This window comes from Bos grunniens, chromosome 12 (assembly GCF_055505025.1).
Source record: "Bos grunniens cultivar Pamir isolate PY7600 chromosome 12, Bosgru_T2T1.0, whole genome shotgun sequence".
Lineage (NCBI taxonomy): Eukaryota > Metazoa > Chordata > Mammalia > Artiodactyla > Bovidae > Bos > Bos grunniens.
This window is the reverse complement of record NC_141176.1, coordinates 79,341,352-79,363,121: the sequence shown is the minus strand read 5'-3', so window position 1 is coordinate 79,363,121 and position 21,770 is coordinate 79,341,352. Positions and strand designations below refer to the sequence as shown.

At 40.5% G+C, this 21,770-nt stretch overlaps 2 protein-coding genes across 14 annotated transcripts in view; one reads left to right on the top strand and one right to left on the bottom strand.

The window, feature by feature from the left end:
- The window catches only part of DZIP1 (DAZ interacting zinc finger protein 1), a 51,345-nt gene extending 32,385 nt beyond the window's left edge, over positions 1-18,960 (top strand). For 5 of the 9 annotated variants that reach the window (XM_086330275.1, XM_086330277.1, XM_086330280.1 and 2 more), the window contains 9 exons: positions 1,377-1,436; positions 5,546-5,688; positions 9,208-9,370; positions 9,661-9,790; positions 11,284-11,337; positions 12,973-13,169; positions 14,692-14,822; positions 15,986-16,163; positions 18,138-18,960. In XM_086330275.1, coding sequence (XP_086186401.1) covers positions 1,377-1,436; positions 5,546-5,688; positions 9,208-9,370; positions 9,661-9,790; positions 11,284-11,337; positions 12,973-13,169; positions 14,692-14,822; positions 15,986-16,163; positions 18,138-18,214 — 1,133 coding nt within the window. In that variant the 3' untranslated portion in view covers positions 18,215-18,960. The remainder of the gene's footprint in view (positions 1-1,376; positions 1,437-5,545; positions 5,689-9,207; positions 9,371-9,660; positions 9,791-11,283; positions 11,338-12,972; positions 13,170-14,691; positions 14,823-15,985; positions 16,164-18,137) is intronic. The other 4 variants (XM_086330282.1, XM_086330281.1, XM_086330283.1 and 1 more) reach the window with 1 other exon arrangement.
- Positions 18,961-19,070: 110 nt separating this feature from the next.
- Positions 19,071-21,770, bottom strand: part of CLDN10 (claudin 10) — a 107,001-nt gene continuing 104,301 nt past the window's right edge. For 4 of the 5 annotated variants that reach the window (XM_086330287.1, XM_086330291.1, XM_086330288.1 and 1 more), the window contains one exon: positions 21,318-21,665. In XM_086330287.1, coding sequence (XP_086186413.1) covers positions 21,542-21,665 — 124 coding nt within the window. In that variant the 3' untranslated portion in view covers positions 21,318-21,541. Of the gene's footprint in view, positions 21,666-21,770 lie in introns of all 5 variants that reach the window. The other variant, XM_086330286.1, reaches the window with a different exon arrangement.

The window sequence follows — 21,770 nt, the reverse complement described above, 5'->3', positions numbered from 1 at the left end:
GAGATGTTGACTATATTGCTGAACTAGCTGTAAGAACCTAGTTATAAATACTTAAATATAGCTATTAGATACATATGTGTGTGTGTGTATATGTATATATATTTGTATATGCCTAAAATAGAGTACCAGAAATACCCTTTAATAAATTAGAAGACCTTCAAAGTAGGAGGTAGTAAATCTGAGATAATACATGCGAAGCACTTAGGTCTGTGCCTGGAAGCCCAGGGAGTAATCACTGGCCACTATTACCCTCCCCAGTCACCCACCGTGGGGTCAGGTGGTGGAATGAAATGGCTTCCGTTTGTGGGAACAGGTGGAGAGCTCTCTGTTCAGGCAACCTGTGTCAGCCTCCAGGCTGAAAGTGAGTGAACCAGGCACCTCCTAAGCCAGACTTTTGGTTGCATTTCCCTCTGTGCCTAAAGCCTGACTGCTATGGTTAGTTAGACCTTCAGCCAACCCTGACCTCCTATTCCCTCTGCTGATAGATGGGGTTTGCTTTATCCATGCTGCCCTGGGTTTTCTTGTGTGTGCACGGTGGCATTTCCCCAGGAAGTCACCCAGAGACTTCATCTCCCCCACTCACTCTTCTGGGGTGGGATTGGGAAGAGCCCACCTTCGTCTGTCATCCGTTGATGACAGCTTCACCCCGTTGATTCTCTGGGAGCACGTGAAACATTGTTTAGGGACATAGAGGTGTATGATGAGAGTGGGTCTAAGTCCTCCTGCTCACCCCAAGAGACCTCTCCTTGCCCTTCTACTATTCTGGTCCTTCCACTCGAAGGCCCTGGGGCGAACAAGAAGTGGGAACCCCAGGGCCCTGGGAATTTGTTTTTATCTTTGGAAATTGAAATTGTTTCGATAATTTTCTATTTAGCTACCTGATTAAGATATAAGGAAAATATATATATATGATATAAGGAAAAATATAGATACAAGATATAAGGAGATATATATATGATATAAGAAAATATATATAAGATATAGGGAAATATATATATATAATATAAGGAAACTATGTCTGTGTCAAAAATATTTTTAGGGATAAGTGAAGAAGAACTTCTGCAGTTGTGTCCTTGTGCTTTAAAGAAATCATGTCTGGCACTAAGTTGATGAGCAAGAAATTTTAACCTAATTACTTAAAAATATAATTTCCTGAGAGTGAGTTAACAGAAAATACATAGAAAGGGCGGATACTGTGGAAAAGTAACCAGCTTTAACTGACTGCCTTGCCTTAATTTTTTTTCCCCATTTCAGGCCTGCTATTTCAGGCCTGGTTAAAGTACTATGGAACGATGTCTTTCAAAATTGTTTGAAAGGAACTAATTTTACTTTGCTGTTGTCCTGTCTGTACTATTCTTATTTTTCCTCATTAATAGAACAGGCATTCTCATCGCACATACTGGAACCAATAGAAGAACTTTCAGAGGAAGAAAAAGGTAACCATGAGCTTGATCAGGGTTTATATCTGCATCAATCACATTTAGATGCTAAAACCCAAGCTTTGAAAATACTTGAATTTTATTGTAGTGTATCAAAATTAGGAAGGCATTTAGGTTTGGTTTACATTTCCAGTCTGTCTGTCGTATTCTGGCATCTTGTTCCTGTAATGTGCTGTTATAGTTCCGCCCTGCCTTACTGTTTTTTAGCATATGAGTAAGAAATTTTCTATGTTAGGGAACTTGAAAAAAAAATTTAAGCCATATGTCAATGCCAAGACTTTCTGATCAGGTGACAAATTGACACAATTGTGTGCCAGGTTATATAAAAATTATTATATAAAAATATTAATACCACAGTAGTCATAAAGTGCCCATTTCAAAAATTGTTTTTAATAGCAAGGAAGGCATAATGTCTAAGCTCTGAATGTGGAATATTTATATGCAGAATATCTCAATGGCAGAATTTGAGAGCTGTTATAGGTTTGGGGAGTTAATTAAAGTTATTACTGCTTCCTCATTTTATTTGGCAGTAATAATAAAAATTATTTCCTATCAACTAATTTTTAAAGTTTGTGAACACTTATTTACATTATTAATAGTATTTTCTAATGACTTAGAGATCCTAAAACAATTATATTTGGATCAGTTTATCATAATTTTCTCCTTAGTAATGCTTTACCATGTTTTACTTCTTTAGGAGAAAGCAAATTGTTAATATTTATATGGGCTGTGGTTGTATCATTTTTGTTAGGAAGAAAAGTAAAATTATACATCCTAATATCTAAATTCTTAATGTTATAACTTCTGTGTTCTCTAGACTTGTCCCAATTTTTTTTTTTTTTTTTGTATAAGGATACAGATTGAGAAGGGACTAAATCACGCATATCTGTAACATCTGCATGATGTGTTTTCTCATTTTACTTGCATGTAACATGCTTGCTCTTTCATAAGTATCATTTATTGATGTCCGGAACACAAGATCCCTTATTCTTGGAAGAATCCCAATGAAGTATGTCAGGAGGTTCATAGATAGGGTCCAGAATTTTGAAACTAGCGTCTCCAATTACATAGTTCGTACTATTTAAAATGAGTCAGCCAGGTTCCAAGAGGAATCCTGGTTTGTCCATCATCACCATTTCAGTTCCAAGTTTCACCCACTGCATCTTCTGCCTGGGCTTCTTTTAGGTTTCTTCTACTCAGACAATGTAAGGTTTGTGTTGTTGATGGCAAACACCTTCATTGGCTCTTGCCACAATTAGGGAACCAAGTTGGGAAACTCATCTTTGCCACCTCCTTGTGTTCAGACACAGCTCTAGTGGAGATGGGTGAGTGCTAAGGACCACTGGGATCAACTGAGTCCCAGCGCTCTGTTACAGAAACCGTGACTGCATCTTTCTAGTGCCTCTGTGGAGCCAGCCGGCTAGCAGCAGACTAATTGCCATCAATAAATTCCTCAGCTTGTACTAACATTTGCAGACAAATGCTTGTGCAGCTGAATTTTGGCAATGATTTGCAAAAACACTACACCTTTTTACCAAGAATTAACTCATCCTTTGAGGCAGACTTGATCTCACTTCCGTTGGATGTTAGAATGCGAGGGCCAGGAGGGATCTCAGGGGTTATTTTATTTTTCAGAAACATGAAACACAAGGGGATTAGGAGCTTGCTCCAGGTCATTGAGTTTAATTAGTGACAGTGGCTGGGACTAACGTCCAGGTTTTCTATTTTCCATGGTTTAATGCAAAGAACAAAGTGATGGAGGAAGGCAAACAGGTCCAGCCTTTGCAGGACTGGCTGGGTGGCCTTTGGGGAATTCTCTTACCTCTCTGGTTTTAGAGTCCTGTGAATAATGAGGAAATTGAGTACTAGACGATCAAGTCCCTTCCAACTCAGAAATTCTGTTGTGTTGCTTTTTGTTTTGTTTAACTACTTGCTTTGCGCTACAATTATTTGCTTACCATGAATGGTATGGTGCGTTAATGAGTCTGATATAACTGATTACATGTATGGGCTATTATGCGTTAGCCTGGCCATCTGCTTGGGCATGCTTTACATTTTTTAATTAGAGGAAATGCAGATTTCTAGAATAGTTTGTCTTGATCTTGGTGAGACAATATGTGCTTTATTTAAAATCTTCAGTTCTGATCGTCTTTCAAGTCATTCATTTCACCTTTACAGAAAAGGTTTATCTTTATTATTTTCTTATCTATTCTACCTTCTTTGTCTTGCTTCTGTCTTGCCAGCCCCAGGGTCATAAGACTTCTTCATATAAAAGTTTTTCTAATTATTCACAAATGACTTTCCAAAGTGAGCACCCACTTATGAAGGAATTTAAGGACAGAGGGAAATCTCCCATCATTTGGGGGAACTTAGGCATCAAAATGAACTTGCCATCAGGGCTGAAGGTGAACTTGGACGAGCCAGCAAATGAATTCAGTTACCTCTATCAACGGCCTTGCAACTCTTCTAGACTGTGGTCAGTCTGTTCCGGGTGTCACGTGACCCCTGCTTGTGGCCCCATGTCCCGGAGCCTCTCTTCGGACTGGGCTTCTGTGTTGTTTCCTTTATATCTGAGGTGCTGGCCAAAGAATTGTCTTTGCCTAATTGAGACAGGAGGTGCTTCTATTTCAACAGTAGCTCTATGACTTCCAGGCTCTCTCTTGGTACTTCTTTTTACTTTCAGCCCTAGACAGTTGCAGGCTTGATGGCCAACCAGCAGCCAGAGTCAGCGACAGCCATGTCTGCGGCTAAGCCCTCTAGGTTTTGATGGACTCAGTTCCTAGGGCAGAAGTTCTTTTTTTTTTTTGTAGTTTTAGAATATTGGGAAAACAGCAGCATAAATGCTGAGAATATAAAATTTAAGATTACGTCTGACTTTTATCCATATAGACTCATATAAAATTTCATAATTTTGATTTAGCAAGCCATGGTAGCAAAGTGTAGAAAAGCATCATCATGCAGGTTTTTCCCTTCTATATAATGGACCAATAATAATGTGGCTAATTTTGCCTGAAATTTGTTAATAAGGGACAGAAATATTCTTTACTGTTGGAATTGAACTAGTGTTTAGAAAGCATCTTAACCAAAAGGCATGTTGTTAAGATATTCTTCAAATCCACGTGCCATGGGAACCTAAAAGTCCCATCTGCTGAGGCAGGTGAGGCCTTGAAAGAATGGGGTCTCTGTGGAGACCTGTAGCCCCAGACCTGGGCAGTGGCATTTGGTGCCACTTTCTTTGGGTGAAATGCTTTTGTTAGGAGAACAGGCTTCAGAGTGACGATAGTACCATCATCACCTTCTCCAGATCTGCCTGTGATGTTCACTAAGGGTCTGAACTGCTCAGCACTGAAACTGTTTCCTAAGCCTTCATTTTCCTTTGACATAAGCACTCGGTTGTTCAAGGTCATACAGTCCTGCCCCTTTCTCCAAACCTTCTTAAACTTAAGACATTTTTTTCTGGAAGGAAATAAAAGGAATAAGGAAGGACACATTAAGAGACTCTGTCCTGTTATTTTTTGTTTCAAACTTCAGGTTGTTTTAAGCAAAATATACTTTTCCTAAGACTTTTGTCAATTTCTTTTTCATTTTGGTAAGTATTTTGAGAGAGATCATAATCTTCACATTTTGAAATTTTATGTGAACTTAACATCCACTAAATTCATTACATAAAACTTAATTATTTAAAAGAAATAAGGCTTTTTCTTCATTAGATGATACCTAAATTCTAACTGGATTTAGGAGAGATGATTTCTTTAGGAAGTAGTAAAAATAATTTTAGGATAAAACATTAAACTTTTAAATACTTTTTTTTTTCCCATTTTGCTTCCCTAGAGACTTATTTCTCACATTACTTATCTAGCTATAATTTGGTTGAGTAATCAAGAAAAAGTCTTTGAAGATCCTGAAGTTTTGAAGCAGGCTTAAGATAATTTTAACAGCTATAATACTTATGGATTATATATTGTGCTGAATGACTAAAATATTCAGACCTGAAAACATTATAAATGCTTGCTTGCTGTTTAGAAGTTGTGTTTTGCCATTTTCTGCTTAGAGGTTTGATACATTTGTTTAATTCCTTTTAACACATTATAAAAACCTTATTTTAGGAAGAGAAAATGAACAGAAATTATATGACAACAAGATACATATAAGGAAAACTTTGAAGAATAACCCTTCCCTCACTAAGGAAATAAGAACCGTCTTAGAGCAGAGTTTGGTGGAGAAACTGGAAACCTTGGGAATTAATGCAGTAAGTTCACCCACTTTGGGAATATTTACTGGTTAGTTTTATTTTGTTTTCTAAATAATAAATGATCAGAGAAGAGGAGGTGGCATGTCAGTTCTGTTACATTTGGAGACCAGAGCCTGATGCGACATGATTCATTAAACACTTTGCTGGCATTCACCGTGTGCCTGACACCTTTCAGAGAGCTTTCCCAGTGTTAACTCATTTAAACCTAGAGATTGATCTCTGAGGTAAGTGGCAGTCAGTTCATCTGCATTTTGCAGAGGTGAAGTCATTGATTCAGGTCACACGTTAGTGATGAAGGAGCCAGGATTTGCCTCTAGGCAGTTGCAGAGCTGCTTACATTCTGATGTTAGCTCCAAACTATGTCTATTACAAAATCAGCAGCACTTATTAAATGAATGGGTGAATGAATTGTATTTCATGGTGTTGCCAGATTGAATAGTTGCATACATGAAATACACAAACTTAATTGAACAACCTGAATTTATATATTCCTGTTTCTGCATATGAGTATACATATTACATGTGCATGTATGAATGTGTAATGCAAAAGTATGCATACATCTGTGGGTGATTTATGCAGTGGTGTGCACATGGACACGTGTGCACTGTGTACATGCACTGCATGCATGTTTATGTGTGCAGATGCACGTGCTGTGTTTGTGTATGTTGATCGGTGTATATAGGTGCAAGAATCTGTATGCATACATGTGTATATGTGTGTCTACATATGTGCATACATTTGTGTGTATCTGAATGTATGTGTGTATACAAAGATGTGTATTTACAGATTTGTATGTCTGTATGTGGTGTGTGTGTGTATGATCTGTAACTACCACCCAGGTCAAGAAATCCTTCATTTCCAATATCCTAGAAGACTCTGGCTTTCCTAAGTCGATATTGCTCCATACTCCCCAACCAGAGGCAATGGCTATTTAGATTTAGTTTTGTTTGTTCTTAAACCTCATATGAGTGGAATCCTACACCGTGTAGTATTTGTGTCATTTGTTTTGCTTATGATTTTTCTTTAAGATTCATTCGTATTATTTCATTTTACATAGTTTGTACTATAATACTGTGGTGTATAAATACACTACATTTTATCTGTTCTCCTGTTGAGGGCCATTTGGATTTCCAGTTTGGGGCTTTTGGGCTTTACATTCTTGTACTGTCTTTTGGTGGACATGAACATTCCTTTCTCTTGGATGTATATCTAGGATTGAAATTTCTAGTTTTAGTAGGTGTAGCCAAATAATTTTCCAAAGTGTAAACATTGACATATCCCTATGAGTGTGTGAGAGCTCCTGTTGTAGCTGCATATGGTTTTGGGGTTATATGTTTTATTTGGGACATTTACTTTTATCCTATAAATATAAAAACACCCTTTTTTACTTTTCCTTTTTTTTTTTAATTTTATTTTTAAACTTTACAATATTGTATTAATTTTGCCAAATATTGAAATGAATCCTCTACAGGTATACCTGTGTTCCCTATCCTGAACCCTCCTCCCTGCTCCCTCCCCATACTGGGTCGTCCCAGTGCACCAGTCCCAAGCATCCAGTATTGTGCATCGAACTTGGACTGGCGACTCGTTTCATACATGATATTATACATGTTTCAATGCCATTCTCCCAAATCTCCCCACCCTCTCCCTCTCCCACAGAGTCCATAAGACTGATCTATACATCAGTGTCTCTTTTGCTGTCTTGTACACAGGGTTATTGTTACCATCTTTCTAAATTCCATATATATGTGTTAGTATACTATATTGGTGTTTTTCTTTCTGGCTTACTTCACTCTGTATAATAGGCTCCAGTTTCATCCACCTCATTAGAACTGATCCAAATGTATTCTTTTTAATGGCTGAGTAATACTCCATTGTGTATATGTACCACAGCTTTCTTATCCATTCATCTGCTGATGGGCATCTAGGTTGCTTCCATGTCCTGGCTATTATAAACAGTGCTGTGATGAATATTGGGGTACACGTGTCTCTTTCCCTTCTGGTTTCCTCAGTAAAACACCCTTTTTTAATGTAATGCATAGTTTTTTGTTTACTTTTTTGTCTATCTGGGCTTTAACAATTAAGTTTGGAAACACTGAGTTGGGGATCTAAATTTATTTCCAGTTGGATCAGTTGTTTCAATATCTTTTGTTGAATAACCCACCCTTTGTTTGTTTGTTTGAAATAGCAGTCATAAAGGACATCTTTATATACATTTGGATTTATTTTTGGATGTTCAATGATTTTATCCTTTCAATTTTTTGGTATTTGTTTGCTAACACCATACTGGTTTAATTTTAGTACCTTTGTCCTGTATTTTAGTATCTGTTATAGGCCATGCCTTTTTATTACTCTTATTTCAAAAATGTCTTGGCAGTTCTTTCATATTTTGTTTTCCAGTGAACTTTAGAAACAGCTGCTGCAGTTCCAAAATAATCCTTGCTGGTATTCTGATTGGAATTGCTTTAAATGTTGTGTATTATTTAGGAAGAATTGACATTTGTACAGAATTGTGTCTTTGCATCCAGCATCAGGGTATAGGAAGACAGGCGCTGAACACTGCTCACACAAACAGCTGGTAGATCCATAATGATTATAGGATGTGAAATGAAGGAAAAGTAGAAGGGATTGAATAATTGAGGTCAGAGAAACTGCTTGGAGGTGGCAGTCGATCTGATGATGAAGATTACTGCCCTGGGCAGCTGGATGGGTGGTGGGGCCACTTCCTGGAATGAGGAAGACTGAGGGAAAGGTGGGGGAGGAGATGGGAGTGTGTGTGTGACACTGATATTGAATAAATGAATAAATCACTCTTTAACTGATTTTCGTCTTAGAACCTTTCAAATCCTGAAGAATTTTCTCAAGTCACCTCTTAAATTATGGCATTTTCATAATTGAAAGCCTGATGATTTTTCTCTTACCTGTGGCATAACTAGCCTTGAAGTTTTTCATTGTGGCATCAGTCTCCTTTTCTGCTCTCCTCACCTGTTCCTTTGTAGCATTAACCCCTGGACACCTTGACCGGTACTGCCTCATTGGCTGCCTTCCCCACAAGGTGCCCCATCTGATCCCACCCTTCTTTTTACTTGTTTCATCCACCCATCCTTCAGGGCACAGCCCAGCCTCCACCTTAAGCCTTCTTGGGCCACTGAGGCCTCTGATGGCCTGAATCTCTGAATTCCTCCGGCCCTTGTAGACTCATTCGGTCTTTATCACACATCTTGCATTGTTGGTTAATCAGTCATAATCAGTCACTCACATGCCTTCCATGCATTTAGTCCTGATCCCAAATGCACAGTATCCCTAACCAGCCATGTATAATCTTACATGCTCCTTATGTGTCCCGTTGCACCTTGAGCTCCTTTTGGGGCTGGGACCATGTATTATATGTCAGGGCATCCCCATCTTACATGCAGCAGTCAGGACAAAAGATTGGCACAGTTAATGCAGACAGACATCCATGAAATGAAAAACATCAAAGGATAATTGATTAACTTAATGTTTTGTTCCTTCAGGATATACGTGGTATTCCAAGTGATCACTTGAATAGAGTGCTAAGAACTGTAGAATCAACAAGACATGAGCGAGAAAGACAAATACCTAACATTCAGCAAATTCGAGAATTCCTTGAACATCAGGTCAGCTGTAAAATTGAAGAGAGAACACTGCTGTCCACAGGTAAGCCTGTCACCCACTGCCATTTCATGTCTGCGGAAGTATTAATAGAGCAACCGTTTCATGATTTTATATGGTTCACAAACCTTGGCACTTAATTGGCAACTCTGTTACTGCTTGAACCATTAAATGTTTCATTTTAGATTGTATTTTTACAATTAAAAACCTCCTGTAGTGTGGACTCTAGACCCTTGAGATGGGCTTGTTTGTTTCAGTGCCAATGTAGATGATATTGTAGCATTTTCTTCTGCTTTTCATGCAGTGGAGACTCACAAATGACACTACTATTCCAGACAGGTATGGTGCTTCTCAAATGGACACCCTTTCAGCTGGAGAACTACCCAAAGCAATTCACCTTCCTCCCAAAAGCAGACAGCTGATTAGACAAAGACCTGTTTTTTCTGATAGAACATCTGTTCCAAAGTGAGTATTTTCAACTCTAATTTTTTTTTAAAATATTTGTCTCAGCTTGGGCTGCTATAACAGAATACTATTGACTGGGTGGCTTAAATAACAGAAATATATTTTCTAACACTTCTGGAGGGTGGAACTCTGAGATCAGGGTGCCAGCCAACATAGTCAGGTTCTGGGAGGCTTCTCTCCCAGGACTTACAGATGGTCAGTGAAAGGTTGTTGTTGAATCACGAGAATATACCGGGATTCTTGGCCCCCGGAGGAGAAGAATTCAATCCGGGGCCAGAGACAAGGCTTGATCGCTCAGAGCTTTTGTGTAATAAAGGTTTATTAAAGTATAAAGGAGATAGAGAAAGCTTCTGACATAGGCATCAGAAGGGGGCAGAAAGAGTACCCCCCTGCTAGTCTTCAGCTGGATGTTATATAGTCACTAGCAGTCTGTTAATGAAAGAAAGGAATGTCTTAAAATTCAGAATGGCACCAGACCCCTCACCCATAAGATGCATTTTGGGATAATCTTGGCACCAAATGGTTTATCCTGGGCCATAAAATGATTAACTTGAATCTTGAAGAAGGGCAAATCACCATACAAATAGTTTCATTTACATAGATTAGGGGAACAATATCTGAGTATAACATACTGGTTTGTCAAGTAGGTTCTGGGCCAAGAGGCGGAACCGACTTGGAGACAGAGTTTGGGGTAAAGACATAGTACATTAGCATAGCTTAAGACAAACATTTCCATAAGAAAAAGGCATTGGTTATCTCTAGGCTCAAGAATAGCTAACTTCAGGTGAAACCAGGTGTCATTATGGCAACACAGTATTTTAAGAGAAACCTCCCTTTAAATTTGTATAGAGAAGGAAAAAATATTGCTAGTTTGTTTCCTCCTGCCGCTTAAGAGAGATAAAAATGTCTGACACTTGCAGGCTATTTCCTCCATTTGGAGACCCCTGGCCTTCCTGCCTGTTACCCTCTCATTTTCATCGACTCCAGTCCCCAGGTCCTGGTCTACAAAGACTGTGAAAAGTTTGTCCTTTCTTCCTCCTTAAGAATTCCAGACCCCTCTCTCCTTGGGGACCCCTAGATTTCCTATCAACCTGCCTAGGAAATGACTCTCTCATCAGCTTCTTACTGTGTCCTCATATGCCAAGGAGAACAAGAGAGCCTTGGTCTCTCTTCCTTTACCCACGGGGGCACTAATTCCTTTCTGTGTGGGCCCCATCCTCATGACCTCATCTAAACCAAATCACCCCATCTCCAGATACCATCACACTGAGGGCCAGAGCTTCAACACAGGAATATTAGGGGGCCACAAGCATTCAGCCCACAGCAATGTGTGACTCAACAGAGAATCACACTTGGAATGCCTACCCTTCTCTAAGTTCAGGGAGACTCATAACTGCTCACCCTCTAATAAAGCAAAAATCACCAATTCCATGGAACTCTATTTTAAATTACATGATTTGCTCATGCTGGAAATATTTTTCTCTTGCTTTTAGAGTTACGAAAAATGCCACAGAAGATCATCTTCCCAGGAGGTCTTCCACTATTGTGTGAGTACCAAGGGAGCAGGGCAAGGTAGTTTTTAAAAGTTCTTTTCACTGAGCATTCCTTTCACTGTAAATTAGTATGTTCATTGTGGTTCACTAGAGCCATAATTATTACATATCATATTTAATCTGTGATTCCTTTGTTACACCTTCGTTTCTTTGTCAGTAGCACTTGTGGCCTCCCTTAACAAGTGGGACCACACCTGAGTCATGTTTGTTATTTCCCACCCCCACCCCTGCCTAGTTTAGTAATTTTCCATAAACGTGATAAATTAAATGCATGATGTTGCTTTTTAGTGGCTGGACCCATGATGGTGTATCTGGATAGAATTTTAGTGTTCCAGCTTCTTGTGGAAGTTGTTAACGGCCTTAGACCTTACTCTCTTAGGCTCGCTTAGGATACTGAGAACCCTATCTCAGTCATTCCTTAACTGTGTCACACTGACTCAGGTGATTACCTGTTTTAAGCCTCAGTTGTTCTATCTGTAAGATGGGATGATGCCTCCTCTTTCACAGGATAGTTCTACAAATTAAAATGAGAACATATGAAAAGGACTTGGCCTCAGTGCTTGGCACTTGTGGGTACTCAATAAGTTGTAGGTATATTATTGTTATTAATTATGAGTAAAACTAATTTTATGATAATTGAATTCCATAGTAGAGAGAATAAATATAATAAAGACACTATAAATGATAACTCACCCTTTAGAAGCACTTATCATGTAATAATCTCATGGGAAGAGCTTTATTTCATGGGATGTAATGTAACTGAACATTGGAATTTAAGTGCTCAGTGAATATTTTTTAAATGAATGGATACTGCTCTGAATTTGTTTCACTTTAAAGTGGGGTGATGATTTACATATTACAAATGAGTGTGTGTATTAATATAAAAGTACTTGGTAGGGTACAGTATAAAGGTAAGCTATAAGTAATACATGCATGCATGCCTGCGCGTGTCCTCAGTCGTGTGGACTCTTTGCAAATGACACTATTTTAAAAGACAGCATAGTTTCATCCCAGAAATATTTTTTTCCACTCTAAAATATGTTTCTTAGGTGTGTAAAAACTAATATTAAAAAAATACAAAATTTGAGTTTAGAGGAGTAATGTCCTAACTTCAGTCCACTTTGGTAAATTTATGCTATGTGGCATGTGGTTGGCAGATATAAATTTGAAATGACCAGTCCGCCTTTTGCGTAATAAGTCCTCGGCCTGGCCGCCATCTTGTTCTGTGGCCACGCAGGCGTTTGTTAGGCTCTCTTGAGAAAGTTCCGACCTCTTTAAGGGGCATGCTGCTGCTGCTGCTGCTGCTGCTAAGTCACGTCAGTCATGTCTGACTCGGTGCGACCCCATAGACGGCAGCCCACCAGGCTCCCCCGTCCCTGGGATTCTCCAGGCAAGAACACTGGAGCGGGTTGCCATTTCCTTCACTGAATGAAAGTGAAAAGTGAAAGTGAAGTCGCTCAGTCGTGTCCGACTCTTAGCGACCCCATGGACTGCAGCCCACCAGGCTCCTCCGTCCATGGGATTTCCCAGGCAAGAGTACTGGAGTGGGGTGCCATTGCCTTCTCCATATTGTCTGTAAACCCTGAAACATGGAAACAGCGCCCCCTGTTTGCGCTTTGTTTTGTTTAGGACTCCTCCCTTCAGTTCCGAGGAGGAGCTGGATGCTGACGACCTCGTCCAGGCGTTCGCTTCCCCAGATGTACTCCCTGTGTTGTCGTCTAAAAGCAACAAGAGTAGTTTCGGAAAGAGCACCGTCGTCAAAAGCGACACTGACTGGACCGAGGGAAGTGAAATTGAGGACTCTGATATTTCCCCCAAGCCCACAGGTAAGCTTTCCTTTACTGAAAACCCATCTGGAAATTTTGATTTTAGGACAGTGGTTATCAACCACAATGCTTCTGTGGACAGTGGTTCTCAGCTCTCCATACCGGGCATCTGAGCTGAGAAAGTTCTCGAGGAAACGATGTGACCATAAAATGAAAGTGCTAGTCCCTCAGTCTTGTCCGACTCTGCGACCCCATGGACTGTAGGCTGCCAGGCTCCTCTGTCCTTGAAATTCTCCAGGCAAGAATACTGCAGTGAGTAGTCATTGGCTTCTCAAGGGGATCTTCCCAACCCAGGGATCCAACTCGGGTCTACTGCATTGCAGGCAGATTCTTTACAATCGGAGCCACAAGGAAAGAAAGTATGGGGTTAATCTAAAAATTGTTGATGCCTGAGGAAAAATGGAAGGAGCTTAGCAAGTAGTTGATGTTCAGGTGGAAGGAGAGGAAGGGGTTGGGCATGTCTGGGTGTATTAGTAACAAACGCAGGGTTGCTGTAATGAAGTACACGGTGTGGCTTAAACCACAGAATCTGCCTCATAGGAGCTGTAAGACCACAATCAAGGTGGCCAGGTTGGATTCTTCTGAGAGCTATGAGGAGAGGACCTGCTCTGAGTCTCTGTCCTTGGCTTGTAGATGGCTGTCTCCTCCCTATGTCTCCTCACGTTGCCTTTCTCTGTGGGTGCCTCTGTGTCCAAATTTCCCACTCTTGTCCAAGGACACCAGTTGTGTTAGATTAGGGTCCTCCTTAATGACCTCACCTTAACCTAATTACCTCTTTAAAGGTCCTGTCTCCAAATAAGGTCACCTTCTGAGGTAATGGGCGTAAGGACGTCAACGTACGCATTTGGGACACAATTTAACCCCTAATACTGTGTGTCCTTGAGAATAACTGTTCTAACACACCATGCTGCCTTTTGGAAACAGGGCAATTCTAAAGGAACGTGAGGTCCAAGTTGGTGATTGCTGATAATTTGCCAAGGAGAAGAGGCAAAAGGGTCATTAAAAAAAGAAAGAAAGAAACTCTGTTTAATGCAACTTAAAAATTCTATATTTTAAATATATCAGATGTAATTAGTTTATTGTATAGAATTTGTGTATACCATGTATTTTTAGAATCATGTAAAATATAACTTTTAAAATAATTGTTTTTGAAAATACCATATGAATATCCATTCACACAGGCTGCCTCACTGAAATTAAAGTTTCTGATCATGAGTCTGAATGACATCCTTTTTTGATTTAAACTAAAAATTTTATTCTTCTAGTCTAGAGGATCATGATTTTTTAAAAGGCATTATCTGTGATGCTTGGACTCTCTCTGGAGAAGGAAATGGCAACCCACTTCAGTATTCTTGCCTGGAAAATCCCATGGACAGAGGAGCCTGGCAGGCTATAGTCCATGGGGTCACACAGAGTTGGACACAACTGAGCAACTAACACACAGACTCTCTCACATTGTAAGATTATTTTGGAACTGAAGACTAATTTTTAAAACGTTACCTGTTTTCTATGGGTCCTATAGGAACCTCCATTAAAACATTAACTGGAAAAGTTGAAAAGACGATTTCAAATCACAGAAATATGAATAAGCCAGTTGGTGGAATTAATGTTGCTGACTCATTCATCAAAAAAGAACTAAAAGAAGATCTAAAGGTGAAATCACTTTTACTTGTTAAACATACACAAATTCATCTTTTAATGAATATATCATAATAATTGTATTTTGTAGTGAAATGTAAAACAAATACAATTATTTAGTACAGTAGAGATTTTTACTTTATCTTGTTTTCAGTATTGCATTTCCATAGGGAATCAAAGATACTGAAAGGATAACTGGTAATAATACATCTTACGCTTATCAGGTTTTACAGGTTTTCAGAATCCTGCCACGTGTATTATTTGACACTGGTAGATATTAGGTAGTTTGTTCACAGAAACTTGTGACTGAATAGAATCTGGGCTTTCAGATATGAGTCCAGGAACCTTTTTGCTACCAAGATAGGACCTGGAAGGGAAATCGGGACTTTTTAGAGTTTACCCCACTTGGCAGCTGGAGTCCATGACATGCTTTAGAGAGACTGTGACCCGAGCGGAGGACAAAGCCGAGTCTCCTCCCTGAGACTTTGGGCACGCTCCAAGGTCTGGCACCAGGCCCCGGAAGTGCTCCTGTGGATGGAGACCTGGGTGGGCTTCTCTGTGTTGACCGGGACTTCCAGTAGTAGTTGCTCTTTCTTTAATTTTTCACCTACATTAGATTTAATTCTTCCCTGCTCATCTGTGGAATCCAGAGCATTCTGTCCAACTACTTTCATAAGTTAGTGCCATTTGTGTTACCCAAGCCCAAAATGACAAAAAGTCACATCAGTCAAGAGCCACCGTGTCTTCCTTACAAGGTGCACTGGAGAAATACACAGTCCTTCCCATCGGGGCCGCTTTTGCAGGGCCCTCGTGTGACGTCTCCTGCAGTTAAATGTCTTAGCATCACAGAGGTAAGAGCCCCAGAGCTGGTCTTACTGCTCCTTGGGGAGCATCCTGACTTGACTTTACAACGTAGTTTCTGGAATTTTCTAAATTCACGATTGCTGCATAGGAAACATACATTTCCATGACAACAGACAAAAAGATGTGGTTCCCTCTGCTTTCGAAGCACAGATTTCCAAACCCATTTCATCGCCCTCGGAGATGACCAAATGAGAGACCCTCTGAGGCTCCCAACTTCTTACCATTTAGCGTCAGTGGCCCAGTCTGTTTGAGGGGCTCTAACACACACGGTTTCTTTAGGGAACATTCATTTTTCTCCGCTTTTTTTTTTTTAGTGTACAGATGTGGACGATGATGACTGGGACATATCATCCTTAGAGGAAGACAGATCTATAGGGAGAAAAGCTGGGCGAGAACAGAAGGAACCTCCTCCACCTGTGAAGAATGAGTCAAATTCTACTCAAGTGCCAAATGCCTGGGTTGCAGCTAACCCAAAAGGACCAAAGGGAGAAGGTTTGCAGTTTTGGTGTCTACCGGAAGCCTTTATAAATACCAGACTACCCTAACGGGCTTCCCTGGTGGCTCAGGGGAAAAGAATCTGCCTGCCAAGCAGGAGATGTGGGTTTGATCCCTGTGTCAGAAATATCCCCTGGAGAAGGAAATAGCAACCCACTCCAGTATTTTTGCCTGGGAAATCCCATGGACAGAGGAGCCTGGCAGGCTACAGTCTGTGGGGTCACAAAAACGTTGGACACGACTGAGTGACGTAAAAAACATCATTTTAATAAGGACTGAATGTGAACAACTTACTGGTTTAGTATCTATTTACTAATTTTCTAAATTTTAATTTCAGTTTCTAATCTTTTGTCTTTAAAAATTTTAAACATCTATTTTTGAAAGTGGCCCTACAAATACTCTTCACGTAGATGCCTCCTAGAAATTTACATTTCTGATACATACCTAAATGAGGCCACTTTTTTCATGACTATCTTCCTGTATTCATCTGTGTGTTAAATATTGTTATTTTCTTCCAAGGAAGATTCTTCTTGGAACATTGTAGCCAGTGGAATGAAGGACCAGGGAAACTGTTTACTGCCATTGATCCTATCCACCCAGGCTAGAGTCTGGATAATAAGTCCACTCACTTAACTTCTCAACACATTTAATCTTTAAAATCAGAAAATATAATTTGTATTTTTTTAAATCAGAGAAGTTCTTTTCCACATCCCCCCAACCCCTCCTGCCCCCTACATACCCACAGTGCCTCCTCCCAGCCATCCTTACATCCCTGCAAGTAACCGGCTCAGACTTGTTTCTGCTGCTGCTGCTGCTAAGTTGCTTCAGTCGTGCCCGACTCTGTGCGACCTCAGAGATGGCAGCCCACCAGGCTCCCCTATCCCTGGGATTCTCCAGGCAAGAACACTGGAATGGGTTGCCATTTCCTTCTCCAGTGCATGAAAGTGAAAAGTGAAAGTGAAGTCGCTCAGTCGTGTCTGACTCTTAGCGACCCCATGGACTGCAGCCCACCAGGCTCCTCCGTCCATGGGATTTTCCAGGCAAGAGTACTGGAGTGGGTTGCCATTGCCTTCTCCAAGACTTGCTTCTAGACTCATCGATTTTAGACGTGAACTTTCTAGGTGCTGATAAGACAGATGAAGATTTGGCTCCTTCTCCACTGCCTGCACCTCTCATGCCCCCTCTTCGGTACTTTCGTTCCCCCATCTATAATTTTAAATGAATACATGCACATCTCTTGGTCTGTTTATAGCAGGATCTTGTACCCCGCCCCCCGCATTTCTAAGATGAACCATTGCTGCCTCTGTCTTCACTTGATCTCTTCTCTCCACCAATGTGTCAGGTGTTAACACTGACCTGTTCTGTCACCATCATAAGTTTTCTGTGCTATGTCTCAGCATCCATCCTCATCATTGAAAAAGCAAAAGACGCGTTTACGCTACAATGACTGTGGAAGGACTCGGGACACTCAGAATGCGCTGAGTACATTTCCTCCTGCCGGTGCCATGACCCCACGCCCCTCAAAGAAAACATCCCTACTTATGCTCAAGTGGAATTCTCTGTACTCTGTTTCAGTGGCTCAAGGCACTTTTGATCTAACTTCACCTTTAAGCTCATCTATGCTAGAGAACATATTTTTAGCATTTAGTCTCTCCCTGGCTTGTTAATTTTATTCTCCTCTCTTAATGGCTGCCCACCTCCAGGCGCTGTGCTGAATGCCAGGAGGTGGGGGCCGGGTGGAAGCTTTGCTACGAGGGCCCTGTGAGGCTGACCTAAAGACATGGCCGTACCGCAGTGGTGGGATGGTCCGCAGCATCCTGCCCCAGCCTGTGGGAGCTGGGGGTGGGGTTGGCAAGCCGACGGGCCCGAGTGACGAATTACAGTGTGAAGTTATGAAGCTTTTACTGGCTGGACAATGTGCTCGTTTAATCACGGGGGCCTCCTCTCCCTCCCTCCCTGTCTCCCACACAGGACCTCAGGATGAGTCCAGTACACTGAAAAGCAGCTTAGTAACCGTGACTGAATGGAGTGACTCTTCAGACGTGTAACTGTCACCCCGTGCGTCAGGAGGTCCGTCCAGACTTCAGCAGTATTTGGTATCATGGTATTTCAGCACTGCCTACACACAACTATAATTGTCCTGCCTGACAGTATCTCCTGCAATAACAAGGAAACCGGCTCTCAGAGAACAAGAGTCTCTTTAATGGCACCTAATGCAGTGTTAAAAAAAAATCACACACAAATTGTCAACAGTATTTTGAAGCATATAAAGGTGTTTAAGAATGCTGCTGCTGCTGCTTAAAAATAATGTGTCACTGAAGTCATAAAAAGTTTTTTCTTCAGAACAGTGCTCTAGTGTTTAGGTGTATTTTTTTCAACTAATTTTTAAGTGAATTTTTTTTTAAACTAATAGCAGGGTTTAGTTTGCATTTAAACTTTAAAAAAAAATATCTTTCTTATGTACATTGTCCTGTTGGAAGTGTTTCACTATAAAGTTCTGTATCCTTAAAATGCAATTGGTGGAAATCAGTGAAATTTTAAGAGTAGACAGCTTATGTTTCATCTAGAAGTAAGTTTAGAGTTAATAAGAATATAGTTTGCCCATATTAACTACATTTTCCAGAAGTACTTTTACCATATGCAGCTTTTGGCCTCTGTAAGCATGTTTTAGAACTTAAAATACTATTTCTGCAGCATACCCTTAACCTTGGATATTTTATGAATAAAATGTAGCCATTTTAAATATCAGTTAATTTATCAGACTATGAATAGAATAGATTGAATCAATCCTGAATTCATATGTGTCTGTAGTTTTTTTTCTTTTTTACTTTTTTCTTTTTTTTTTTTCTTTTTTTTTTTTTTCTCTTTAAATGTATAATGACATGGCTAGGTAATCAACAAATATTTTAAAATGCCCTTTCTGCATTAGAAAATACCTCAAAACTAGTTATATTCTTAACAGTGACATTATCGATAGTCAACACATTCACAGAAACTGTTTTTTGCATTTTTTTATACTTTGTGGTACTATCTGTACTTTTATTTCCCCCCAAAAAGTAATATTTTAACTAAATGGTCTGTTAGGGTTTGGAACTCTGTTTTGTCAGCCTTTCAAGTAAAACCCTCAATGACACCCTTGTGACTGTGGCTGAGTTATTAGAGCTGATTTCAAGTTAAACTCATCTCATTCAAGGATTTAAGCTTGCTTGGTAGCTATGCCATGTAACATGGTGATCTAAAAGAGCAATTTTTCTTTTATCTGTTTCTGCCCCACCAGGGTCCTTTTTACTTGTGGGCCACTTACTTTTTTAAAAACTTCCCACTAAGGCCATTTAATGCAAATATACCTGCTTTAAATGTAAGTTTCTAAAAGCTCAAATAAACCCCGAATCAAATCTTCACTGTAGAAGACACAGATAAGCAACCTACAACGATGCCTAGGAAGGCACGTGGGCTCCTGTGTTCACTCACTTACCCACTTAGATCTGTTGAGCTCCTTGTTCTGTTTTAATGTATGTTATTAGTTCATTTGATGAGAACAACTTTGAGACATATTATTTTAATCTTCTTCTTAAAGATGTGAGAAACTAAGCTATACAATAACTTGCCAAAAGCCATATGACTAGAAAAATGACAAAAGCAGGCTTTAAACCGGGCCTCAACTCCCAAGCCCGGGGTCTGCCAGGTCTTCATTCCTAAACGGCAAGGACTGGGGAAAGACGACGACCGTCTGCTAAGTAACACAAGTCTTTATGCGTCTGCGTCGCAAAAGCTGATATTCTGTTTAGTCCTGTCATGTTAGGGTGGACTAGAATTGCCCGTTTTCCTTTGGACCATCGCCTTATATTTCCTGTCACGGACACGTGGCTAATGTTTCTGGCTCTTGACAGTTTTTCTGTTACTTTGACCCCTTCTCGCCCGAAATTCTTCAGAAGCTGTGAAAGTTCAATACAGTCAAAATATTTTCTTTACCAGTACAGCTCTAAGAATTTAAAAATTTGTTTTAAACACACATTCACCAAACCCTGTGCCCACATTGCTTATAGCACCCAGCTTCCCTCAGTGGTTTTCAGTTCATTTGTATCCCCGGAAAAGGTAATTAAGTATTATCATGGTCTGTAAAAAAAAAAAAGTTTACTGTATAAACTCATCCATTTTCTTTTCAGTGAGCACCTCCAAACAATGTGATTTTTCCTTTTAAGTCCTTCAGGCTTGAGGAAGATGTCACGGTCACCCATGCTGGGACTGGTATTGTCGGGGACCTGAGTCACAGATGACATGGCTAAATGATTCGTAGCCACAGCCTGAGACTGTATATACTTCACCCTAGACTGCCTCGGTTCAAAGTCCTTGAGGTTTTGTCGCTTGCTGTGGCAAGTCACTTCAGCTTCTCTGCTTTCATTTCATCCTCTGCCAGTTCAGGGTCCTACAGTACTTACCTCAGAGGGTGGCTATGAGGCTGCAGTGAGTGAGGGCACACAGAGCGCTCAGAGCAGTGACGGGCACACACAGGCTGAGGTAACTATTGCCCTGTGGATATGAGATGAAAGGGCTGGCTTGAGAAATGAAACGTTGTCTCTGGTCAGAGATCCCTGGAGGAACTTACACATCTTGAAAAAAATGCTGTCTCTCCATTGCCAGTTGGTTCCCCACACACAGCCTGAGCGACACAGGTCCTCAGGAACTCGGTCCATTGTTCCTGCGTGAGGCAGGGACCGTGCAGCTCCAGGCCCTCCTCTGTCAGCCTCAGAGTCGGCCATGACCAGTGCATCCAGATCTGCTCTCTATACCGGAGGAGGAGGTATTTAAGGAGGACCGGCCGGGTAGTGGGCTGTAGCATCTTGGCCCCATGAGCCCTTCCTGGAGCAGCCGTTGAGAAGCACAGTGGTGACGGACAGGTGTCAGCAGCTAGAAATCAGCTCTACCCAGCCAGCATATGTCCATTCCACCCAGACATCTGAGGAATAGTCTCAGATCACCCCCAAACTGTTTTACAAGTCATGACTCCTCAATACACTGTTTAATATATGAAGGAAAAAACACATAAAAAATGGGGACGGATACTGCAAGGTATGGGTGATTAAGAAGGCTACATTATGAACACTGCTGGAATCTTTGGTATTAAACACAGATGTATAAGATATATACAAATCTTGTAAATAGCCTGTTTATTTTTTTTTAATAGAAAGCCACAACAGGAAGTGATTAGTATGTAACTATAGAAGAACATTTACATCCAAGAATCAACAAATTCTTCAAATTCATATTTTAAAAATAGTTTGAGGGTTAATTATAGGAGGGCCTTGATGGCATCATTTTGTGAACAGTTCACGTTTAGAACAAACTCAAGACACAGCTTGAAGGCAGCTCTCTTTTTAGACGTATGCGTTTTTGTCAAACTGTTTTGAAGGGTTTGGGGTTTTAAGATCTCCTTCTCTGCCGTGATACTTTGTCCGAGAAGACATGACAGACGTGGCCCCATTGTACGTGTATCCCATTCTGAAAGGCAAAAGTTTGGCAGATGGTCTTTTACACGCGGGACAAACAAAAATAGGAAGAAACCACATCCCCCAGTTTCTGTCACAGCTAAGTTGTCTTTCCCTG